At 36.0% G+C, this 26,528-nt stretch overlaps 1 protein-coding gene across 2 annotated transcripts; it reads right to left on the reverse strand.

Moving 5' to 3' along the window:
• Positions 1-490: 490 nt before the first annotated feature.
• Positions 491-19,465, reverse strand: LOC150092445 (uncharacterized). Of its 2 annotated transcripts, none has more exons than XM_090414910.1 (5): positions 19,248-19,465; positions 13,227-13,474; positions 9,309-9,464; positions 4,516-4,594; positions 491-1,678 (listed from the first exon to the last, which is right to left on the reverse strand). In XM_090414910.1, the coding sequence occupies exons 1-5, from the start codon at positions 19,318-19,320 to the stop codon at positions 642-644; spliced, it is 1,593 nt and encodes a 530-aa protein (XP_090271036.1). In that variant the 5' UTR covers positions 19,321-19,465; the 3' UTR covers positions 491-641. The 2 variants fall into 2 exon arrangements, with proteins under 2 accessions (XP_090271036.1, XP_090271037.1); XM_090414911.1 differs by lacking the exon at positions 19,248-19,465 and adding an exon at positions 18,972-19,140.
• Between the last annotated feature and the right edge of the window lie 7,063 nt (positions 19,466-26,528).

Consider the following 26,528-nt stretch of genomic DNA (forward strand, 5'->3'; position numbering starts at 1 on the left):
TATTGATCAGGACTTAGCAATGGAGACTTACATATATGAGCAGGTCACAAAGATAATACTAGTAATAATAATAATCACTAATTACGATAATGAAACTTTATCAAAACGTTCTCCTGACTATAGTGCTTCCGAACAATAAGATTCGTTGAAATCCATCCACGCAGAGCAAAGTTACAACTCCTTTAATTTTCATGTAATTTTTACTGATTGGATTCAACTTCAAATAACCGTGCTCTTTTCTAGATGGACATATTCTAAGAAAATGTGGGGTCGACTCTTCACACAAAATAGTTCATACTCAACAAAGAGTGCAGAATAATCCTTGAAGAATACTTCGCAAATTAGTTGTGAAATGGGATTCATTACAAAAGAATATAGAATAATTATTTCTCGTAAAAGCAATTTGTAGCTAAAATATGCAATTCGGCTATCAATTCTAAAATATCGCAAAGCATTATTTTATATGCAAAATGTAATGAAAATCTCCATATTTTAGAAAGTAAAGCACTATTTAATCATTTTTTCATCAAATACATATAACTGAAAATTTTAAATGCTTCTAATCATTATTTTAGTTGGTCATGAAATCTTCATAATATAAAAACTCATTAACAATTAGTGAACCAAAACATCGACAGAAATTACCAATCATTGATAACATGGTCATTCTTGTGAACTGACCGATTCTCTTGTGCTTGAATTAATGTCGGCAAGTCAACTGATCGTAAAGTGGCTTCTTTCTCCTCTCTGATGCAAGAATCAGAAAGCTGATCGCTGTGATTCCCCAAAATCTTAGCAGCGTCACAAACATTCTCTGGTACACATTTTTGTGCATCGAACTGATGTTGGAGCAAGTAGTTTCCTTGAACATTTGTCATACCATTTTGTTGAAGTGGAAGTCCGAGATCTACATGGGAGTCTTCGCTGATATTTTCTCTTTCTTCACCACTGATCTCATTAATCAAAGGGTTGCAGCTAGTGTCGACTGTCTCGGTGCCTTTTAATGGCAGTGGTTTCGCATTAGAGTCTACAGCCGAGGTTTCGGTAGGAGAAAATGCATGGTCTTTATTCTGGTTTTCAACAGCTGCTTCAATAGTTTGAAATGGAAGGCTGTGCAGTTCTTTGTTGTTACTGTCATTGGTCTGTTGAAGAGGTCTATTACAGGAAATGTTCTGTCCCACACTGTCGGGCAGGGCGGCTATGTCACATTCTAACAACGGATCGCGAAGAGTGGCAGCCAGATCATTTTGTAAGAAGACATCCTGCAGGGGAAGAGTTAGACTGTCATGTAAAAAATTGTCCTGTAGACGGATAGATTCATCGTCCTGTAAAAAAAATTCGTTCAAAGTGGTAGCTATATCATTCTCTAGCATAACACCCTGCGATAAAGTAGCTGTGGCATCGTCATTCTGCGATAAGTTGTTGAACAGAGCAGCTATATCATCCTTTGATAGAGAATCACACTGGATATTTTCTGCTGTGACTGCTGACTGGCTGGACTCACTCTTTGATTGCGATGTATCGTTTCTATAGTTGTTTTCTACAATTCCTGATTCTTGAACTGCCTGGGTCAGTAGATCGCCACAAGCTTCTGGAAGAAATACGTTCGTCATATTTTGAGGAATACAACAAAATTGTGGCAAGGGCACTTGCGATGCGCCAGGTAACCAAGCTGCGTCTGCATCAAACAACAAAAGAATAAATTAATGGTAATACTTTATCCTCAAAGAATAAATTCTTGGTGACATTTTATTAATTATAAATGACCTTCAATAATCATTCTGATCCCTAACGATTAAATGACTACAGTAGTTATGCGGAATACAATTCACTTTAAATAAGCATTTCTGGAATGCATACCAAAAGCATTTACTGTCATTCCTTCCAAAAAATAGACAGTTTATTCACTCAGAACATTTTCGCAGCAAAGAATTCTGTTAACCGCTCTCCAAAAATGCGAAATGATAAAAGGACTGAGTCGAGGATTTGGATAGACATGAGAACGTCCAACAGAAATTCTGAGGACAATATTATGGTAATGATCCCATAATACCGTCTCAAAATTCCTTTTGGAGGTAATGTGTTGATATAGGTAACTAAAATACCTAGGTAATCAAGGCATCATTCATCAATGAGTTGTTTTGGAATCGCAGAAAGAAATGCAGCTAAAACAATGAGCTAAAGTGTTATGGCTGTTATCGTGTCGGGTGCTGTGAGTGAGAGTGTAAGTTTATGAGAAAAACTGCGAAGTATACTCTATTTGATCACAAAAGAAACGAAGAAATTATGAAAGAATTAAACCAAGAACCAGTAATAGAAAAAATTTTAAAAATATAAACATAAATGTTAGGAACACGTTCAAAGAATGAAAACAGATTACCAAAGCAAGCCTTAAAGTACAAGCCATAAGGAAAAAGAAAACCAGGACGTCCTCTTAAAAGATTCAACGATGACTTCTAAGGCCGGCACAAGCCACGCTAGACCCAAATCCTTGATACGCATTGATGAGGATGATCGTATCGGATGAGAAACATTAGTTTCTGTTAACAAAAAATATTTCGCCTCTGTATAACACCAACTAACTCACTAATTGAGTAATCAACTTACTTAAATTAGAATGAGATTTCAGGTGGTTTGGATGCATAGAATCTTGAACAATGACGGCTGTCTACACATTCTACATAATTCTACCACCGATAACGCTATTCTTCCTCTATCAAATTTCTCTGTGGCTAATAAAATGGTATCGGAAAACGTTCTTGATGCATAACTTATAAAGTACATCTATCAAGTGCGCGCATATACCATGAATCATTTTTCGGCAATAAGATGCTATGTTTACGCGAACTGCAAATATAACAGGAGTTGGACAGAGTTATGAGATAGACTGAACGTTAGTTGTACGTGCCAATATTAACATCTGTCATTCTCGTCCATACAATATTAATTTAGATTAATTTTGGCATTAGCGTTTTCATAAAGACACGATCCAATGCTGCTGCATTAAATTATGGAATCTATTAATAATGGATCCAGGTTTTCTTCTCTTAGAAATTTCAGATAATGCATCGACAAACTATTTATACTTACAACAGTCTCACCTTTCCTTATGCTACCATGTACTGACACAATCAGCTAATAAATTGATCTACTTTTCCCTGGGAATAAGGGCCCATGCATACATGTGTGTGTGTGTGTGTGTGAGAGAGAGAGAGAGAGAGAGAGAGAGAGGCGATCATTGGAGCAGACAACATGGAGAAGCACACAATCAGCAGCGGTATTTTCAGTGTAAACTGCTCTAGTTGATTTTGTCGTTTGCTTGTATCTCCTACAACAACTGAATCTTAAAGTTCTAAACCGAAGTTTGTGCGCACAATATGATGTACGGTAGACCTAGGAATATGCAGTTCGCGACTGGCAAAATGGAATTAGGGATCCCATGCTGAAAAGCTTAGCGTACGCTTCTAATCGAGCATCCACTGCCTATTTGACCTCTTTTTTCCATCCTCAACACAGAAACAGTTTTCAAAAAATGTTTAGGAAATGGGCACTAAGATGTGTGAATCCGAAATTTCTTTTGTATAGTAACTGAAAAGTTGACTAAGCAAGTAAAAAATCGTGAACGACGCCATTAAGAAACACGCACGTAACTCAGCAGGTAGGTTACTAAAATTTAGTGAATTTCTGGATCTGTAAGAGAAAATCTGTGATCCTATAAGCATTACTCTATGAAAAATATCATTTTGTCTTTGGTGGTAATCCTAAACGATATGCTGCATCTGTAAAGTTCACTTTAGAGAAATAGAATTAGTTTAAATTGTAATAATCACACTGATCACATGTCAGGTATAATACGTCAGTATCCTTTCTGGCAACGGGGCTAGGAAACTATATGCGAACAAATTATAATTCGAAGATACGTATGAGATGGTCTCTGTCTCACAAATCAGTATGAAGTTATGAACGCCTTGATTCTCTTTTTAATAAACTGCGTCGCAGTTTTGAGTTATAGAAATTGGGAAGGAATATTTCCTGAAGCATATCCGTTCATCTAGACTTTTTTAAGGATGATGCTGATAAGGGATAATGGACAATAAAGGATATTCTTTTATCCTTGACGAGATTCAAACTCTAGTTCTTCCACCGAAGATCATTTAGCCCTTTCAACTGTCACAGGAAAATATCCCTTCGTAATCTGTAACCATTTCAGAGACGGTTTTCTTAGATTCATACCAGAAGACAGCAAGCTATCTTTATGAAGGTCACAAGTACAAGAATGTTCAGCTTCTTTTTCCTAAGAGTTTCCAAGCAGTTTTACTAAAATTTAATTAAAACTGTGCTTTTTATTATTCCAAGTAAATTAAGTATTTTAATGCAGTACCCTAAAAAACGAAATAAGAAGTTCTTACTGGTAAAGTTCTTACCAGTAAGAACTTGACTATTGCTATTTATTAAAATTTGACTAGAATTCATTAATAAGAGTAGAAGAATAACATGCAATCGGAGACAACCTACCTACTAGTAACGTCTGGCCCATTTGAGGATTGCAGATGTTTATCCCATTAAATGGATGGCATGCAATTTGGTCAGCGGGCTGGTGGAGTTAGAAAAAAAATTGCACCGTGTTAAAATAATGAAGAAATAAGGTATGTGAATATCTTGACTAAATTCAAAACACTAAAAATACTGAATCGAATATGTTTAAAGAAGAAATGATCATGAAAGAACGAGACGACCGTAACAAAAGTATTTTATTGATACATTCCAAATTGACTTTGTGCTCGTCAAAATAATCGCCACGGGTAGAAACCACTTAAGTCGACAATACTATCCTTCTTCGTTCTTCAACAAACACTGCTAAACTTGTTTAACTTTTCTTTCGTATAACAGCTTTCATAATTTGTTGGATTGCATGCGGATTTTGCGTAGCCCAAACCCGGCAATTGTGGGTATTCACAGCTTCATTCAGGGGAAAGTGAGCTTCGTATATCTACAAAAATCATCCACGGCCACGCAGCGCCCAACTCCACTCGAGCAAGCAATGATAAAGCGAGTGTCAATCGACTTTCAAAGTCCTGCGGACGAAACTCCTCTTTCAGGGTTATCATGGATGGGTAGAAATGCAGAATCTTCTGTAGAACATTCCAGACAGTTGTGTAAAGCACATCCAAGTGTCTTAATACAGCATGTGAACTGTAGGAACTAACGCTCTTCATAGCCTTCTCCACAACATCAATAGCAACTTCATTCACTTGATGTGAACTGATTTGTTTGCGACCTCTGTTCAGGTCTAACTTCCAACGATCTCGTTTCTCCAAAACGATTAATCATTCGTCGCAGAGCAAATGAAGATAGTGGACCTCGTCGACATTTGTTCAGGCGACAAAATTCGCGGAGTGCATCAATAGTATTGCAATTGTTTAGGTAGTACAGCTTCACGAGCAAAGCACGTTGTGGCAAGATTGGTGCCATCACAGTGGAAGTGATAGCACTAACGTGTCCATCTTTTTAAACCCTCATGTCATCTGCTGAGTTGCGTGACATGTAAAGTCCATGCATTTGGTGTTTACAACTCTGGTGGTGAATTTCGGAACTATTTTTTGTTACACTGTGCATGACGCACAATGTACGCTCCACCAGGCCTTAAACAGGGATACTTTAATTTTGATTACCCTGTATATATTTCAGATTACATGAAGGTACTTTGGCATTCTTCTAGCCGACAGAAGAAAGTTAATCACCAAAGTATATCCATCCATCTATTACATGGATGCGTTTCCTGGTCAGAATAGAACTTTTCATACTGCACTGAAAAATGAATATTGAATGCGATTTTGACATTTTGGACAATCCTGTGTTTGGCGATTCTGTGGAAAAGATTCATTTGATTTACACAGTAACATGTAAGGACTGTCAAGTCCCTGTCCTGTAAGGACTGTGGCCAAATGGTTTTGAGGAAACAGGAATAGAAAGATTAGACTAGTGGGCACATCGTTTCAATCAGAATCCTCCTAGCTAACACTTTTGGAGGAGTTAGAACAGTGGAAGAAGATGGAGGAGCTGAGAAGGAAGTGGGATGCAAGATACAAGCGGGTTGGAGGAACTGGAGGGAGATGGCTGCAGTGCTATTCGATAAGAGGGTGCCGATCAATCTAAAAGGCAAAATCTATAGGACAGTAGTGAGGCCAGCTATGACATATGCTATAGAAACTGTGGCCCTGAGGAAAAATAACATCAGCAGGATGGAAGTAGCAGAGATGAGAATGCTTAGGTGGATGTGCGGGGTGACCAGAAAGGATCGTCTGAGAAATGACTTTGTCAGGGGAACAGTGAAAGTTACAAACTTAGGAGCGAAAATACAGGAGGCAAGGTTGAGATGGTTTGGTCATGTGATGAGGAGGGAGGACGAATATGTGGGAAGAAGGGTCATGCAGATGGATGTGCAAGGAAGGCGGAAGCGTGAGCGGGCAAAGAAGAGATGGAGGGAGCTGGTAGAAGAGGACTTGAGGATGAAGACCTCGGATGTGGTGACAGCCCAAGACAGGAAGGTGTGGAGGAGACTCATTATCAACAGTGACCCTACTTAAGTGGGAGAAGCTGCAGAAGAAGAAGAGGAGAACGTAGGCTGTGAGCGAGACCAACATCCAACTTACCACGAACTTTCAAACTTATTTTATTTTTCTGAACCGCTTGGCCTCTTCTGCAAGAAAGAAAACCGAAGATACTGGAATAAAATCTTGTTCCTCCATTCCAAGGCACGTTAATAATCTTGAACAAATATATCTAGACGCCAAATAGAAATCGATAAGCAAATCCTGACGAAACAGTAGGAGCCTGGATATTTCATTTCTAAATCCTAAAACAGCATCAAGAGTTTCTTTTTCTTCCTCCCTCCACGATCGATGAACTGAAGACGTGTGGTGAAGAGACAAATTCGTATACTACACTTCACTATGCTCATGACTATATCCTGCAATGAATGTAGCGTTCACACCCGATGTCGAATCAAAAATATCTTCTTTCAGCAAGCTACTATCTCGTTAATATGTTTAAACATCACATTGTAATGCTTAACCCTAAATTAGCACAGTGCAGTGGATGAAATCTCTTTTTTTTCTTCTGTTGTTTACCATATCGGGCTAAGGGACAGATAATGCGAAAACTCTAAAAACCATACAATCCAAGTCTTCAGTGAACGAAGCAGTTGAATGTCATCGACCGATCATAAAATATCCTTACCCCACGGTACAAATGTAACGTTTAATGAGTTGAGGAGTCTGACATTAGTTTTGAAAGCACCTTTTAAAACTAATGTCAACCTGGGAAGAAATGGAAAGACACCACCATCGAAGAACAGCCGGCGGAAACAAATACATTCAACGTGCATCAACACAAGTATTATCCCGTACTGGAAGGTAAAAAAAAATACAAAATTTACAACTTGTTACCTTCTCCTAAGGACAAACTCCCACCTTTGATGTTGCCTGGCGTTTATGAAATTCCATGCTCATGCAAAATGTCTTACTTTGGACAGACAGGTAGGTCTGTTCAGAAACGCATCTCGGAACATCAAGACCACATTCGAATGTCTTTTTAAACCGCAAAAATCTGGCCTCTCAACACGGAATTGAAAATCCAAACCATAGGATCCATTGGGAAAAGGCTAAACTTCTACATAGATCTTTATATAAACATGAACGTTTATATAAAGAAAGTTCTGAAGCCCTACTACACCACAGACCAAACTTAAACCACAACGACGTTCTTACTATTTCTAAAGAATGGAAAATTGTCATACAAAATTGTGTTAAATAATTATTTTATTTTATTTTTTTTTTTTTACTACTGTAGCACGTTACGCACGTTTAATGAGATTCTATTGTAATCATGCGCCCTAACTATATGTTATTCCTATTATTGTTTTAAACTACTGTACTGATGATGTCCTAAGATACTTAGGATGAAATATTTATCATCCTAAGTATTTCCACTGTGGTTAATTCGTGTGTTTCTTTCAAGTATACAAGTTTCAACAAGCTGATTCGTTTGAATTTACTGTTACAATCTTCCGAAATAGTGTTCGTCCTTAGCTTTTGGGCACCAGTATATTTAATATATGATTGCTTAGTTAAAAAGTCTTTATAACAAGTTCTTCGAGTTCTAGATAAGATTCGAATTCGAGTGTTTTCAATCAAAATGCGTCATCATAGCAGTCACACGGCCGCTCTTTTTAGAGGAAGACCATTGCTAGTAATTTATCGATTTTAGACTCGAAATACAGCGTTCAACCACGGCACATTCTATTCCCACAGCTCAAGTGGAGCTCAATACACAATGAGTGGTATTGCGTTGGTGTTTCGAATTCTCATTCTCCACTTATCGGTTTCCAGTATGCGGTTTCGAAACGATCCTTCTAGGTTACGTTATCCACAAAGCGTAACGAATGAGTTCACTTCGTTGTTGGAATGATGACTTTGATTTTACAGTTTCAGTGGCTCAGTTTTTTTTTTTCGTCATAAGTATTTTATTTGACTTAAAAATATTAAAAACCGAAGAAAATAAATCGCAAATGTCTTTTAAATTTGCTCTGCAATTCTGTCTCCATCACTCAACCTGCCAACGGAACTGCGACTACACGAGCGCCATCTAACGCCGACCACCACCACTACTATTTCCACAGACATCCATGTCTGTGGATCACAATCACAAACATCCATGCCCACGGCGGGATGCGAACCCGCAGCCCTTTGGCTGGAGAGCGAATACGCTAACCATTCGGCCAGCCAGGCTGGCCATATCACCTTAATGTGATAAATAAGCTCTTTATGGAGACGAAATTCCTTTTTTCATACCGCTTCAGGCATCCAGTAATCACTTTATATATATCTAATAAAGTAATTTTGCAGTAAAATATTTCAGTAATCACACAAGACTTCCTGTTATCGTATTCCCCTGTTGCCAGCCTAGTTATAATTAATGCATAATTAGAGAATTTAATAACATACATTTAATAAACAAAACTACTGTAATAGATAAAAAATAATCATAATCCATCGTAAACAAATACAGGAAAACCATTTCGTCGCATGCAGATAGGTTACATTTACAAAAACCCTGCTACCTCCGTATGAGATCGGCTAACTCACCATCGATTGAAATCGACCAATTTTCATGAAGTCACTAGAATTATTAACTCGTTTCTTTCGAAAAAAGCTTAAGACATTACACGTATTTCACTAGAAATATTGGATGTTCAATTTTAGAATATTTTGAATTAAGATCTATCCGATTCTTACTAGAGGGCTTACCCTTTCCTGAACTGCCACTGGCAATTCTCCTGCCTGATAGAGGTAAGGCAGTTTTTCTTTCTCGCTCATCTGTTGCCAAGACTGCTCGAGGATGGTGGCGATATCATTCCTGCACAAATGGGGATTAGTCTGGAGAATGCTGGGATATTTATCTTGCTGCAGGAGACAATGATATGAAAAAAAAAATAATAATAATAAATTACTAATGTATTATTTGGTCTATTATTTGGTATAAGGAAAATGGAGGTCAATAAACGGATGCGATAAGCTTTAAGGACAGGAAAAATCTTAAAGCAATGTACTAGGTTCAGTCTGGATAACTGTGTAAACAAAGCTAGTACTAAAACAAAGGATAAAGGTGTATTTAACATTTAAAATCTAGGATAAAGGATAAAGATGTATTTATTTAAACAACAACAAGTTATCATCTACAAAAACAGCCATGATACTATAACTTTGAGTAACATTAAGATGGTGGCACGGGAAGAATTAGAGTTCGAAAAAGCCCTTGATTTTCTGCGTAACATTGCCAGAGTAAGCGGTAATCTAAGAAATGATTTTAAAAAGGACATGCTAACTGCAGTGAACAAGCTAACGAAGATATTTAATAAATTTAAAACTGCAACTCAAGTATCAATAGACTACTACAAACAACCAGGGACAGGCTAACTTGGCTCAGCCTACTCAGCTATACTCGCAAATCGTTAAAAACAATGCTAAAAACAAAGACGAATCTGAAAGCAATCCTTGCAATAAATTTAATAGTTAAACTGACAGCTCAACTAAACACCGGAGAAATCAAAAATATCATAAAAGAAAAAATAGACCCAAGAAAAATAAAAATCGGAATCGCAAAAATGAAAAGTATTAATAACGGAGGAGTGTTAATTGAATTCAAAGAAAAGACCGACATCTTTCAATGCTGATAATATATGCAATATTCCCAGTGAAATTGATACGAACAACGCAATAGAACACACGTTCAGCAATAATAAAGCTTGCAGAAACAGCACTACTTCCCTGGCATGCCTTCAAATAAATCTTCAACACTCTATCAAGGCCTGTAAAATAGACCCAAGAAAATAACTTAACAGAACTCATAAATAGAAAAAAAATATAGGACTGGCATTAATATAAAAACCTTACAACATCAACAACAAAATGTACGGCTTTTCAAGTAATTTTAAAATATTTTCCATCATCGCATATTAAGTTTTTTTTATCAGTAACAAAAATATAAACGGAATACACAACCCAAACCATCGCAATAACATCAAGTACGTTTGCTAAAGTATTAAAAAAAGAATTTTCTAATATCAGAACATCACTTTAATTGGATCAGCAAACAAGAGCTCAGCTTAGACAAGAGCCTAGCCATCTGGGCATCAGAAGAAGCCGATATAGATTTCCTTGCTTATGTGCTTTCATCAGGGCTGAAAACATCCAGCGACCAAACACTCAGAACAACCAAGAAGCTAAACATCGAAGGAAGAAAATCAGTACCTTGGTCGAACTCCGAATTAAGTCCTAGAAAATGTGTTAACGTACTCAGACGACTATACCAGTGTTAACGTACTCAGACGACTATACCAGTGTTAACGTACTCAGACGACTATACCAAAGAACATAAAATAACCAAGATTTAAGAGAGAGCAGAACACAGAACTACTATAAAGCCAAATACAGCGATCAGTCCAAAATTACAAACGCGAAAACTGAATTTGGAATTGCTATAAATGAGCTGCCAGCAAAAATAAGACAAGACGTATATTATCAACCATCAGGGAAACAGACGGAGCCTACACTAAAAACTTAACAGAAACTGCAGCTAACGACGACTCATTCACAACTAATAAAATCGAGTCAGTATTAATATCGATGGATCTTAATGGAAAACATCTAAAAATGGATCAATCAACAACAAAAAAATTCTTGTCAAGCATCAGAAGCAGACTCCGGTTGAAAAAACACCACTCCTTCAGGTTTAACCACGCTACTAACGGGACATGGAAAACTAAGACATTACTTACACAGATTCCATATCCTGGAATCACCATCATGTATTTGTAGTTCACACCTTCAACAGTCTGTTGAAGGTGTGAACCTTCAACAGACTGTTCACCACATGCTTTACGACTGTCAGCTATTGGACTCCATCTGGATACCCTTAATGCAACACGTCATCACTTCCGGAGACAAGTGGCCAGTGTCAAAACAGACTTATCGAAAAGTATTACTCAGTATTAATTAAATTTGCCAATAACATCAACTACCAGTCGTTGTAAAGTAACATAAATTACTGATATTATATGAATTATATAGTGTAAATATACGTATATATAAAAATATAAATATGGATGTAAAGGTCAGAAATATGTACGTCAAAATATAAATGGAATATGAATATTGATACAAACTGGAAATGTAAATGTTAATCAGTACTTGGAAGCTACATGTCATATAAGCATTGTATGCAATGGATCATCTAGGAATAAATTACCTCCTACCAGGAGGTAATTTATTCTTTTGTGACTGCTACCCACTACAGCAGGAATATTCTCTAAGCTATCAGATAATTTGCTGTTGGAATGCCTTGAACGAACAACAAAGTTCATTGTAGCAATGATAAATATAATGGAAAAGCCTTTTTTTATACGCTACGATTTGATATAGCCAATATTCGATAATGGACCGATTTTTGGAATGATTCTTCAATAGTTTCGTATACTTTGTGGTATTATTGGACTCCAATTCTAGTATTATCAGCTAAATCACAAGAATAAAATTATGCAGTTATTCTAATTTTTTTTCCGCTTTCATAATTAAAATAAATTCCCCACCACCACCATCTAACGCTATACATCTCTCTCTAGTGCGTTTACATATCCCCATAGCTAGGTGGAAATGCAAAAAATTATAATATCAAAACCTCGTAGAATTTATCTGTTACTTCTGTAGTAAGGGAAAGAGTCGACGATGACACTCGGTCCCCTATTCTTTTCAAAAAAATGGTGGCGCTATTCATAGGAACCTATGAATAGCACTAACTACTCGTGATAATAGAATAATACCTGTGATGGATTCTGTGTATCCATCACTTATGTATCAGAACATTTTCGAAGTTATACACGTTTGTTAACCTCTCCATTGTATGCGATGGAGAGGTTAACAAACCTCTACCCGTTACAACTTCAGAGAGACATAATACTCTGATCCCACACCCACCCACCCACCCACCCACCCACACAAACTCTATGACAAGCAGGCTTAAAAGAGGCACGCATCTAAAAAATGGTTATAATTTTTTTTTCTTCTTAATATAGCGTTGCTTGAATGGACGCTGAAAAATAGCAAGCAGGCAATCTTTGCTGAGCCCATACTGTAGACATCACTGCACTAAATTTCGCCATTTTTGTTCCTATTTCATGGGCTTCAGCCATGCACACCATTTTGAACTAACCAAAGCAAACCCTCGCTTTTACGATTGGCAATTGTTTCTTCTATTATGAATGTATCGAAATGCCGGACTTCAGAAGACAGACGATCCAGATGCGTATCTTCCTACCCGAGATATTACTGACTGAGATCATCAACTTACCCCTTCCTCCAGTTAGTAACCTTGGTCTAATTAATTAAATCACACTCACACAGAATAAATCGGCAATTTTAAACTTACCAAATCTCAAAAGAATATAGAGCCAAATGCACTACATAGACATTTTTGTGGCATGAGTGACAAATCAGAACGACATTAATTACTTCGAAGGTGTCCGAAACATCTTGGACACGGTGTAAATGCATTCTGGACTTCGGAATATCACGTGGTGTTTTCAATGGAAGATTAAACATTAATTAAATATTAATTCAATTGTTTACTAGTTTTGAGATGTATTTCAGGAAGGTGATAAAACTACTTACATGGAATAATTGATAAGCCAAGGAAGGAGTGGTAAAGTGCTTGGTTTGCTTCTTTTGTTTTCGGTATTTGCGATTCTTTTTTTCTTCTTTTTGAGCGACAAATCGATTGCAGGGTTCATCAAAGCAAGGGCTGGAGAACAGCGCCATATCCATGGAAGAGGGTGGAATATGATTATAAGCTGGTGGATAGACATATCCAAGATGAACAGGATGAAAAGGATATGCTGGAGGAAAGCACTCATAGTGAACTGCAATTAAAGAACACAGAAAATGGTCCACTTCTATTTACAATGTTAGTTTGAAATTCTACAGTGTGCTAGTGTTCAGATATTAGGAATATTATAACACTTCAGTTTCTTTAAAATGTATTAACAACTTCAAATAAATAATTCAATATTCTATGAAATCGAACAGAATGGTTTTGGTGAACCAATAGACAAATATCACCCTTACAAATACAAAGAGGCAATGCAGCAACTAAGTACTATCACTGACAAGGTCACTGACCATACAAGGATTATTAAGGACTTAATACAACTTGCTGTTGAATATTATTGATCCGGGACTTTTTTTTCTTTTTTCGTTTTCTTCAACTAATTTGTATTACTTAAGGCCAATTGAGAAGTTCAACCCAGTCGTATTAAAATAAAGGGAGGGTGCGTATCGTTTAACTGATATTCCATTCAATTTCGAATAGAGTTAAGTTGATTAAGGGCTGCTATGAATTTCATAGCAGCCCTTAATCAACGAAACGAATTAGCAAAATCAATCGATAAATAAATTAAATAAATAACAAAAACAAAAACATATTTAAAAAAAAATCTTTAACAAAAAATGAAAAAGTTTTGGCTCCTTCAAAATATCTGTGTAAACAAATGAGCACGTACTTTAAAAAGCAGATGGCTGACACAACAGCAGGTTATTATTGTTTTACTTTTTAGAACGTAAATTCTTTGAAATGTCTGCAACACAATAACAGGCAGCAACAACAATATTAGTAATAAAAACAATATATGCCATAGTCCGCTTCTAGAGCCTCCGTAGCTCGGTTGATTTGGTTGCAATGACCCGAGTTTGAATCCCATCTATGACGTAAGGAAACTTTGTTAGGTGCTTTCTATCAAATAGTGAGTTAGTCGTTCTAATATGAACGTGGAGGTATTCTTCTCCCGAAAACTCAAGTATTGCGTCCATCAAAACAGGCAAATCGGCCAGAAGAACACACGCAATATACAAACATAGAACACTTCAGGGAAGCTTTGAGCGTAAATCTGGAAGGAAGGAGCCGCTTCTAAATTCCATTAAATCTCTTGCTGTTTCTGTACATTCCGGCTAAAGAGTTGCCCGGTTACACAAAGTTTCAGATTTTTCGTCAGAAAAACCCGAGCAACACCACCTCAACCTCTTCAGTTCTGATGAGGCCATAAACGCAAACGCATCCACAGAAAAGAGGTGTGCACTGATACGAAGTCGACATACTGTTCGCTAAGACTAAAAAGACCAAAACAGACGATATCCTTCTAAATAACAAGAGAATGGATTCCGGGTGGGTTCAGACAGTGCAAATTACGGACAAAGAAACTACGAGTATGAAACCGCTCTACTGTGTTAACTCCATGTGTTCGCAGCTGGTTTGTCAGCTGCGAACTTTGACAAGGATAACCTTGTCAAAGCTACAGAATTCACCATATTGAAAATCCCTTATAACAGTTCCTCGCATCTTAGACATAAAGACATAATTCGAACCAGATCTTTTCAAAATTTCTCACTGAGCTACAGAGGCGTTTTATTCAGACATCTGGATTAGGTTGTGGTTATGTTTTGAATTATAGGGAAAGGAAGGAGTTATAGTGTTCAACGCTAATCATGATTCTTGAACTGTGGCCAATTATAATAGAATGATAGGACTGCTGATGGCGATGTGTTCAGAGTAGTCTAAGATACAGAAAATATGTACAGGTCTAAGATACAGGACTCTAAAGCAAATTTGAAAAAAGTGACCACTGGTAGTGTCCAGCAGGATAACAGAGTATGCTATTGAAAAACAAAAAAAAAGAATCAAATTCGAACAACCATATTTAAGACTATTAACAAAACTTGTGGACCTATAATCAGAAGAGACATCATCCTAAGAACATAAATTAAACAGAGGTTTTAATTTAGATTTTCAGTACGATATAATTTGTCGCTTGCAAAGAATGACGTTTATCTTATGCAGGAGATAATGGCGATTTTTGGAGCAGTGTCTTGAGTACAATAAAAAGACTGGGGAGCGTTAATATAAGTGCAGATATTAAGGAACCTTTTTTATGAGAAGTAGACCCTTATTGCACTATTATCCGCCTTCCTTCAGAAGACATAATTTCATTTGGAGAAACATGTACTTCCTGTTGGAAGTTTAAAAAAAAAACTTCCAACATCTTTCTCTAAATCCAGAGTAATTTAATAATAAGTGAGATACCTTTTGACAACTCGTATAGGTAAATATGACTTCTCCATTGCTTTCACCTTAGTATCACCACCTCTGGGTCTGGCTCCCACTGACGAGACCTCAATAAAGGTCAAGACCGGTCTGGACAGTGGCCCTTCCCTTAATGCGGACATACATGTCCGCAAGGAGATGTGCTTTGCATTATGGGAAATACTGAGACAAGGAGTGATGAGAGCTTGGTCCACCTTTACCACGAGTTGTCTCAGTCCTGAAGATACTTCAGGCGCAAACTTTCTTTGCTTACACTTGGATAAAGGATTAAACTAAATTTATTATGTACTTCCTGGATTATCCAATTGCTATTTTTTGCCCAGTTAACTTACGAGGAACATTGTTATCAAATGTAATCGAGGTCTGTTTTTTGGTTTATTTTGAAAGCCGGAGCGCCTGGAAGAAAACTGGCTCTATAACTACGACCAACTCGGCGCTAAAAATCGATCAGCAGGTGAGCGAGCTATTACTGATTATCACAACTGTGACCAAATACGTGTAAAACGAATGAAACTACCCCGTATATGCTTATGAGTGAGTACGTGTATGCGCTGACATGCATATGCCCACTCAGATTAATTCCATATCTCAAAATAACAAATAAATTAAATCTCATGGAAAGCTTAAGCAGTTCTTTTCAAAAGTGATTTTGTTCTCGATTAGGTCTTCGTAAATATTTTTAAAGCAAACTTTATTCCCTTGCGAATATTATTATTATTCAATGCATTCACTGCTGTTGCATATTGAATCTGATGGAACTGCTTTTTTTCTCTCTTCTTTTTCTTTATTTAAATTAAGACATAGAAACACAAGACACTTTCCAAGCTTTCACAAACAACGATACCTTATGCGGGATTAGAACCAGCAGCTATCGCAGTAAACAAGCAGTGAAAATGATCGAAGATCATAAAAATGGCGATTTTTGTCCTAATTTCTGGTTTATATTATTCAATTTAAACTGTAAATGAAATGTGCTGACATCTTACTTAAAATAAAGATCACAAATACAAACGCTCGGCGAAATCCCTTTTATCAAAACTCGTCGTCAAATAGACACACACACAGCAACAATAATAGGTGGTTGAACGTCGAAAAAAAGCTTCGAAATAAAACCCATCGTTGTCTTCATTACAGTATATAAAGAGTGCATTTTTAATCTTACGCAACTAAGTGCTCGATATACCCATCATAAATAACAGAACAGAAAGAAAGAAAAGAGCAATTTTTATGGAAAACTGATTATTTTCCAGGATCTCATTTGAGTTAAAAACATTCCTTGAAATTACTTCCTGGATATATTTACTGACATGTGGCTAACAGCATGAAAATCGCTGCACTCAATTAGACAGAGAAAGAAAAATTTCAAACAAAGAAACACACGAAAATCATCATAAGTAACAAGGAGAGAACATAAATTATGACTGGATTAGGAAGACAGTAATAAAGCGATGATATTGTACATAATGCGAATGGGTAGCATTTCGAAAACTAGTTTGCAGAATTAAAAGGAAAAAAGCAAACTCTGCATGGTGTCCACTTTATTCGAAATGCCTATTATTTATACTTTCAGTCTTTTAAAGACAGAATTATTCTTTCTTTCTTCCTTTTTTTTCCATTTTAACAATCTCTGAAAATTTCGGGTGTTCGTCTAACATCTGAAGAAACTTCTCAATGAAAAGAAAGATTGAAATTGAAACCTTTTTCTTCGAGCTAATTATTTACGAACAGGGAAGACGTACAAATCTTGAAAATAAAAATTACGATTCACAGGTTTAAACGCATATCTCAGTCGGTGCACTAGAGGTGGCGCATCTTGAATACAGCAGCATGGAAGCGGAAACCGCTACTGCAAATATCCTTGAAGCGTCTTTGAATATGTTTGATCAATACTACTCCATCTAATGGACAAGTATTTTCCAGAACCTGTTATTAACAGTAGACGACAAAAAGGTGAGAATACATATCAGAATTTAGAATGATCATTATCAGCATATGCCACTCGCTGGAGACATAACACAAATTCACACAAGCAACCAAATATCTCATGGAAGGTAATGTTTCCAACAATTGCATATATAATTCGTAAAAGACCCTGGCTTGTCATTTTGTTGTCAGTAATGAATATCCACCCAAGATGACAAAATGTATAGGAAAGGCATCCCCCCATTTTAAGAAGATCGAATATCTTGTACATGTTGCACCTTGAGGTAGTCGCTTATCACTGTATCACGTTACACTATTTCAATATTTACTGAAATATAGTTAAGGTAAATACAAATGAATATGCGATTTACACTTAGGTTTCATTAAGATTGTAATTAAATATTACATGGATTAAACTTACGAGTAAGTTTAATTCGAAATATATACTGGAAAATATTAAAGAATACTAACTCAGAAATATATTTCGAAAATTCGAAACAGGAGAAAAAAAAAAGCTGCTAACGTCTTTTATTTTCCAAAGAAAAAATAATAATAAATTAAAAAATAAATAAAATGAAAATAATAATATGTAAAAGATACAAATAGAAAATACAAACTGGTTATTAAGAATAGGTTATTTTATATATTCAGCTTCTATGCAGGTCAGCAGAACTACTGTGGACCAAACTAAACATGATTCATAATTTATTTAAATGGTTCCCTAATCCATATTTCATCAAAATTCATGAGATAGTTTAAGAGATAAAAAGACGGCTCCAGTATCAGACAAGGCATAATCCATTTTATGCCTTCTATCTTTTAAATTTATTTTACCTGAAACTTTACACATATACACGCAGTTTTATATATTTAAAAAAAAATAAGATTTTATACAACTCATTTCGTAGAATTATCAGAGAATAATATTAATTATAAATATTAATAAATTAAAATTTAAAAATATCAAATAAATATAAACTATTAATTATAATATATATTAAACTGGATAATGTGTGGGATGTAGTGTCCTCCCAATAAGTCTGGAGATCTCACGTAATAATAATAAAGTGCATTTTAAATAAATAACATTCGACTTGGAAAATAACAGCAATGAGAAGGAAGGTAGCACTGCCTTGTGTTCTCTTAACTGCCTTGTGTTGATGAGGCACAATTTTTTTACATACTTATTTATGAATTTTGTAATATTATTAAGGTAAAATTAACTGAGACAACGTGAGGAAGATAAATGCTCTAATACGAGGACATGCGACTTTTGATAAATTATTGTAAGTACCCATTGCATATTAACTATTTCTTCAAGTACATATAAAGATAATTACCCTTAATTTGAATCATCTTAGACTAACTTAACTTGAACGACTGAACTCCATGGTAAGAACACATTTACATTATTTATAAAGCAGCTTTAAATGTGGTATCAATTATTTCATTTATAGATATTATTTACCTCACAGTTATCAACATACAAATCAGCAGAATTTCAGCAACTAAAAGGGAGCGTCAAATTATTAAAAGCAAAGCCGCGTTCGCGCAAATCACGATACAAAATACATCACATATTATTCTTGTGTATTATTAGGTAAATGTTTGTTTACCTGAAGGAACGGGAATTGGTACATAAGTTCGAAGAGCTGGATCGTACATGTTGTCTACATAATATAAATCCATTTTATCAGCAATTTATGAGAAAAAATCCTAAAATATCACTTGAGTTATCCAAAATCCTTCCTTACGGCAATAAACAATTCATTTATTTTTCTAACCTACATAAGCGATCAGTATATGCACTAGGAAACGGTTGTCAGTTCTAGAACGATTTAACACGCCACCTACAATACATTGTTTACAAGCTCATAAATATGAACACAAAAGGGGAAAAAAAAAGAATTCATTTTCACAAATAGGTAATATAATATTTGAATATATTTGGTTAAATAAATACATTATAGTGATTAAAAATTAAACAAATTAAAAACTTAATCACATTTACGTTTTAAAATTCATATTCAAATACAATTTAATCATTTCAGTCAATAATTATTATTTGACATTTATTATCATTATCGGTGATAATGGTAATAATGAATTTTTTTTCCCTCAAATATTTTTGAAATATTAAAATATTCTCATCCAGTTTTCACCCACAAAGAGGAAAACACATGAATTTACATACAAAAAAATATATATACTTAAGCATAAGACTCAACCTTAACCATGTTATCCAATAATAATGGTCCCTAAAGCCAAGGATACCTGGTAGGTCTAAGAGCCTGCAAGCATATCATATGCATATTATTATTATGAAATAAACTCTAAGAGAGCATTATATTTCAGAGAGAGACTTCAACTATATACGAGCCAGCCTTTTGCCCATAATCGAAACTTTCACCCTTCTAAGTATATTTCCTACCAGTTCTGAATATATGACTTAGGTAGTTTAGGTCATTCTACCTTCAACATGAACACCAGTTTATGTACCACAGATGGAATGTCTCCTCTGGACACACTCGAAGTTCCAGTTCACCCCGTTGATGTTCTGTTGGTTGAGATTGGGAATCTTGCAAAAAAATATTTTTTCCCACAATTTTCATTGAACAAATAATTGGCTATCGTGTTGAAAGAGAAGTAAATCTGCTTCATAAACTTGCCACAATATCAGAATCACTGATAATATTATACAAATTAAGGGGATATTAAATCCCACATTGTTTTAAAGCCGAATAAGAAACTCAAAGATTGGAATCAAAGAGTTTCATGCCGAATATAGTAAACTATAAAAGTATCGGCGATTACTAGTGTGAGCTAATGCAAGTAGTCCTAGTACGTAGTACAATCTCAGGCAACTCGTTGCAAAGGTAGGGAAAGTTCAGATCGCTAATCTTGGTATTTTCCATAATGTAAAAACACATTTCCTAGGAAATGTATGCTGTTATTACATTATGGTGGGAGGTCACTACCCAGACCGGTTTCAGCCTTTTTTGAGGCTTCATCAGTGAGTAGCTAGACCAAATAGATACCAAAGGGTATAGCGAAAAGAACTTATATACTCTGCTATACAAGTTGTCAAACAGGTGCAACCATTAAGTTACTTAAATATAAAGAGCCAATAGGCTGCTTCATTTCGGCGATATAAACATTATTCAATGTGGGTAGTGACCTCCCACCATAATGTAATAACAGCATACACCCTTTGGTATCTATTTGGTCTAGCTACTCACTGATGAAGCCTCAAAAAAGGCTGAAACCGGTCTGGGTAGTGACCTCCCAGCATAATGTAATAACAGCATACATTTCCTAGGAAATGTGTTTTTACATTATGGAAAATACCAAGATTAGCGATCAGAACTTTCCCCACCTTTGCAACGAGTTGCCTGAGATTGTACTACGTACTAGGATCACTTGCATTAGCTCACGCTAGTAATCGCCGATACTTTTATAGTTTACTATATTCGCCATGAAACTCTCTGATTCCAATCTTTGAGTTTCTTATTCGGTTTTAAAACAATGTGGGATTTAATATCCCCTTAATTTGAATAATGTTTGTATCGCCGAAATGAAGCCTATTGGGTCTTTATATTTAAGAAAATATTATATATGGGTTGGCATTCATCTTTCCAAGCATCAAAGATTCAAACCAGAGAAATAGCTTCCGACCATTATACCTCTGCCACTAAACTTCTTAGAATAAATGCACTCAATAAAAGACGTGCCCGAGATCTTCCACATGGAGGTGTGATGGATGCCTTGACCATATTGACTTTTGTCTTATAAAAGCTCTCTACATAATATCTTACTACCTTTCAGAACTCCAGTAGAATTTTTGAACTTAACATTGATCGTTTCCATTTCAAACAGCTGAGATTTCCAATGCATTGTCTTTGAGAGTAAACAGATGTATACGGTAGACTATAGGATTTACTTACTGGGAACGTAACTTCAAGTCAATGACTGGAATTTAACCTATACGAGTAAGTTATTCTTTTGAGTTAATCGTCATGGAGCTTACCATGATGTCCAAAGATGTGAAGTTTTTAATATAATTACCAAAATTTAAATATTTAAAAGTATATAAATTTCCAAGAAACAATAGTTAATGTGATATAAATTATTAATAATAGTTAAATCAATAAATAGGCAATATAAAAATAAAGCTTGTAGACACCAAAAATTCATACCAAGCCCTATCATTATTCAACACTTATTTTAGTAAGGTTGGTATTATTACCATTTCTCCTTGAGCGTTAGGCACACTAACCTTTCACGACTAAAGTAACATGACTTCTTTGGAACTGACGTATTCTTATTTTCAGGTTTTGTCTCAGTGTTCTAGTTTGTAGCTTTGAAGGTTAATCATATTGGCATAGTTTTTATGGCTGTCAATTGTATTATTCTGAAACTGGCTGATTTGCCTTCAGTTAAAACTCTCTGATAGAGATTCTTCACATCTTAGATGAGATTCGAACTAACGTCTTTCCAGCCGAAGAATATATTCGAAACTGAGTTTTTTATTTTATTTTATTTTTTATTTTTATAGCAAGAAAAATAACTATTTTATAGAAATATAATCAGCATGTATTAAATTTAAAAGTTTAAAAAAATGATATTCTCAAGATTTTTCTAAGCTAGAGTTTAAATGATTTCAGGTTACGATAACTTTCTTTAAATTAAGACAAAGTTTAAATTAAGATAAACTCGATTTTTTTTAGTTTTTAACTCTGTAATTCAGAAAATGACCATATAACACAGTAACACATACATAAATAATACACACGTTATGATTTAGACCACCAGATGGCGGCATTTATCTGCGTTCTTGTTCGTAGCGTCAAGAAACAGACGTTTGTGGTGGAAGTTTACTCTAAAAAAGTAAGACTAAGAAAGTGCATCTCTTTAGGAAATTTTGAGAAATAAAAAGTGTTAGAGATATTTACTATTATGGCAACACAATTTCGATGTGATGATGAAATAAGAATGTTATTAAAGTAGTGATAAATCGTCGTTTTGTGCTTATTGATCTTCGCTAGATCGATACAGCTTTCATAAGGAGACAAACACCCAGAAGTATATTCACTCGGATCCATTTAAATTGAAAAAGATTATCCGCTCTTTCAAAGCATTGGGTTTCAAACAAGCCAAGTTAGTTGGATGTGTGTGCTTTTTTTTTAAAAACGTTTATTTATTTAACTATTGGTGCGAGTTTTTTTTTTTTTTCGACAGAGTCATGTGAATGGACCAAATGAATTGTTCAATATGGTGAATTTGAAGGTTAACTGAAAAATAAATAAATGAAACGATCCCAGTAAAGATTATGAACTAATAGTCAGAACGAAAGATGTCCTGAAAGCCTAAAAACGCAGCCTCTTATAAAGTAAGAGATTACTTATTGGTGGCCTGATAATCTTACCTAATATGGCAGCTAATAAGCCTCAAGCCAAGTGACGAACTTTATGTACCACATGAAGACTTCAACCCCAGCGTCGAGTATTGCCCTTAATACTAGACGCTGGGGTTGTCTTTGTAAAGTGAAGAAGCTATCCATTTAACCAACAAACTTGCCTTGTCGTTTGGCTATTAACATGTTTTGAGAACAGTGATGAAATTCCAGATGTAGATTTGGATTAGGATTGGCCATGAAAGTATTAGCTGTAGAAAAGATACATAGCAGATTATTTGTTCCTATGTGCTGGAGAAGAGGTTGAGTTGGTTAGACAATCTTCATTAATGTCTGATTGTTTTTAAAAGTTTTAAAGATCCTCGCAAAACCTTACTGGACATGGTAGTAGGATTCCATTCCAGGATACAGGATTCGTAGAAGGTATGAAATAAAATATGTAAAAAAAAAAAAAAAGCGAAAACCTTATTTTTTGAATAATAGGACATCTGGTTTGGTTGTAATTAGAGCCAAAACAACGAGGGCTATAAGGCTAGTATGTCTACCAGTTTCTTGTAGTTCCAGCCGCTTTGTCTAGTGGTAAAATACCTGCCACTCTGTATGAGCCAACTATCTTACCTTCATTTGAAAAGTCTTATATTTGTAAAGGTTTCGTAGTCTAATTCACGAAAGACAGATTTTGTTCGATTAACTATATGGTTTAGTGTTATCGATGAGAAGGTGATCGGATTCTATTGAGGTAATAAGATAAATAGCAACGCAATAAATACTACTGTCGAGTAATACAAAAAAAAAAAAAAAAAAAAAACTTTTTTTTTCAACCAGTTACAGCATTTACATCTTGCATATGGTTACACCATTGGTCATCGCTTCTCTTTAATTCAATATATGTGTTCACCGGCAATCCATGAAGCAAGCTTTATTATTATTATTCGTGACACCTCCAAGGAGTCCGAAGACTCATCGCGGGAGGACACCTACAACTTCAACTACTATACCGAACCTCTACTACGAATCATCTCCAACGCCATCTACCGTCCACCTCCACCAGTATTTTTGTCTGTAAATTGCGTGTGTTCTCTCTCGTTTATGTTATCTCTATTTGCTTCAATTTGCGTAAAAAAGTTCCATGCGGCACCTCGCTGAATGGACTTGCAATATTACAGCGTATTCATTTTCCTCATCGAACGAACTGACACTTTCCTATAGAAAGTGAGTAAAATATTAATACAAGACCTACACTAAGCAAAAGTCTCTATCGATCATTCCATTCCTAGCCAGTCATTCTTGAATTCTATCATTAACCAGCTTTTCTAATACCTCAACCTCGAACTACTCCGTCGTGAAGCCTCGTTTATAACAGAATAAAATGTGCCTGTTAAATGACAAAATTCGCATAAAAATAAAAAGAAAGTAGAGGAAAATGAATCATTTTTTTCAATATAATCCCCATTAACTCGATGCAACATTTACATAGTTCATATAAATTTTCAAAACTCTGCTGGTAGGCGTCTAAATGTATAGATTGAGCTCGACAGTCACTCTTCCGGATGACCTCCACTGAGTCAGGTTGTCATTTCAATTTCAGAAACCAAAAAAGTCTGCCGGCGTAAAACCAGACAAGTGTTGGATCACTGTGGTGGATGAGCAAGAAACTGTTTCACATTTGACACCCAATGTGCTCGCTCATCGTCGTGCAGTAACAGCTGTTTGTTCGTTGCTGCTTCCCTGTCTCAGGCGTTCATTCGGAGGTTGCATATGACTTACCAGTGACGATTCTCTCTAATATTAGATCAAGGTACGACCTTGATCAACCATTCCAACGATATTTTCACAACAGTAACACGATGCTCCCTTCCTACTCAGGAGTCAAAGAACTACGAAATTCGTACCACAATTAATTGTGGTACGAGTCCCGAACAAAGCTTTCTTTTCACTAAAATTTTCAGTAAATTTCATGCTTTCCGATAATTAATTTCGGTGCAATTATTCGACGAGTTTTAACTTTTTCCACATTTTCATCCGTAAGAACAGACGGGCCTTCCTTCCTGGATCACCTTCTATTGAATCCTTACCATCTCGAAATGGCAGTAATTTCTAAGGCAGATTTGTCCAATTTAACATTTTTTTTTTTATCACTGATCCATTTTCGAATTTTTGATATGTGCCATTAAACACCATCTTCTTCAAATCTACGAGAATGAAGCTATTACAATGCACATACAGGATGATTTGGATAGATTGGCAGACTGTGCCAAGGAGAATCGATGTCAGTTTAACGTGGTGAAGTGTAAGGTTATGCATTTGAGGTGAAAAGATTACCAGCTGCATACCACATTGGTGGAACTATATTCCAGGAAACTGACGAAAACAGAGACTTGGGAGTGTCAGTGGATAGGGAGTTAAAAGTTTAGGGGGAACATAGCAAAAGTAGCCTAAAGCAGCTTATCAGATTACTTCGTTACTAAAGAATACTTTGACGATCAGAGAGAGAGAGAAGCAGGTCATTGTTCCTCTATCAAGCCTTGATAAGACTCCATCTTCACTAGTTATGCGCAAATCTGGGCGCCAGGGTTTCTTGGTGATGATGAGAGGATCCAGATGCGAATGACGAAGATGGTAGCAGGTTTATGGAATGAACCTTACGAGAACAAGTTGAAGATCTGTGGGTAATAGAAACTGGTCGATAGCTGATATGTTTGAGATATGCAATTACTGAGTAGTTTTTAGAAGATAAATTCAGAGGAAATCTTTCAGAATAGGTCTGGTGATGAGAGAACCAGGTAGCATGGAAACTGAGTAAGAGTGTGGTTAGCAAGGGTGTTAGAACTAGGTTTTCTGCTTGGAGAGTGGTGAATGAGTGGAATAAGCTGCCAGTCTGTTGTGGGTGCCACGACTGTGAATGAGTTCAAAGCAAAGTATGATAGTGTGGTGACGTGAGCCAATTTGACCTAGAGGTGTGCATTGGGTACGACTGGCATTTCAGCAAAAGCATGCAACAGTTCACCCACCAGTACAACAGTGGGACAGTTAGACTTATTTCCACATGCACCATACCTTGCTTTTCCTGAGATTCTACAGCCAGAGACAAATAAGGGTACCCATGATGATGGCCAGGCATTGTAAACAATGCCTCACCTGGGCCAAGGAATGTTGTCAACAGATCCTTGACAGATGGAAGTTCTTTTGGAGTGATGAGTCCTGTTTTGTGGTGCAACATGCTAATGGCCAGCTTCACATTTGCTGTAAACAGCATGAAGCCCTATCCCCTTGGATGCAAAGGGGAGGTTCAACAGGCTGGTGGAGGTGGTGTTATGGTCTGGGGAGCTTCTCTCTGGCACACCCTAGGTCCGTTGTTTATCATCTCACAAACACTGAATGATGAACGCTACAGGAACCTGTTGGCTGACTATTTCCATCCATATCTGCAGGGAGTCTACCCCAACCACAGTGCCATCTTCGAACAGGACAAAGCACCTTGTCA

Source organism: Typopeltis vanoorti, chromosome 26, assembly GCF_054136105.1.
Source record: "Typopeltis vanoorti isolate ZY-2024b chromosome 26, IOZ_Tvanoo_1.0, whole genome shotgun sequence".
Classification (NCBI taxonomy): Eukaryota; Metazoa; Arthropoda; class Arachnida; order Uropygi; family Thelyphonidae; genus Typopeltis; species Typopeltis vanoorti.

Coding starts and splice junctions, on each gene's coding strand:
- LOC150092445 (XM_090414910.1), bottom strand. CDS start 19,320: ATGGATTTATATTATGTAGACAACATGTACGATCCAGCTCTTCGAACT. Junction 4,595..9,308: donor CAGTGGCAGTTCAGGAAAGG/GTAAGCCCTCTA, acceptor TAACTCCACCAG/CCCGCTGACCAAATTGCATG. Junction 1,679..4,515: donor GGGCCAGACGTTACTAGTAG/GTAGGTTGTCTC, acceptor TGTTTGATGCAG/ACGCAGCTTGGTTACCTGGC.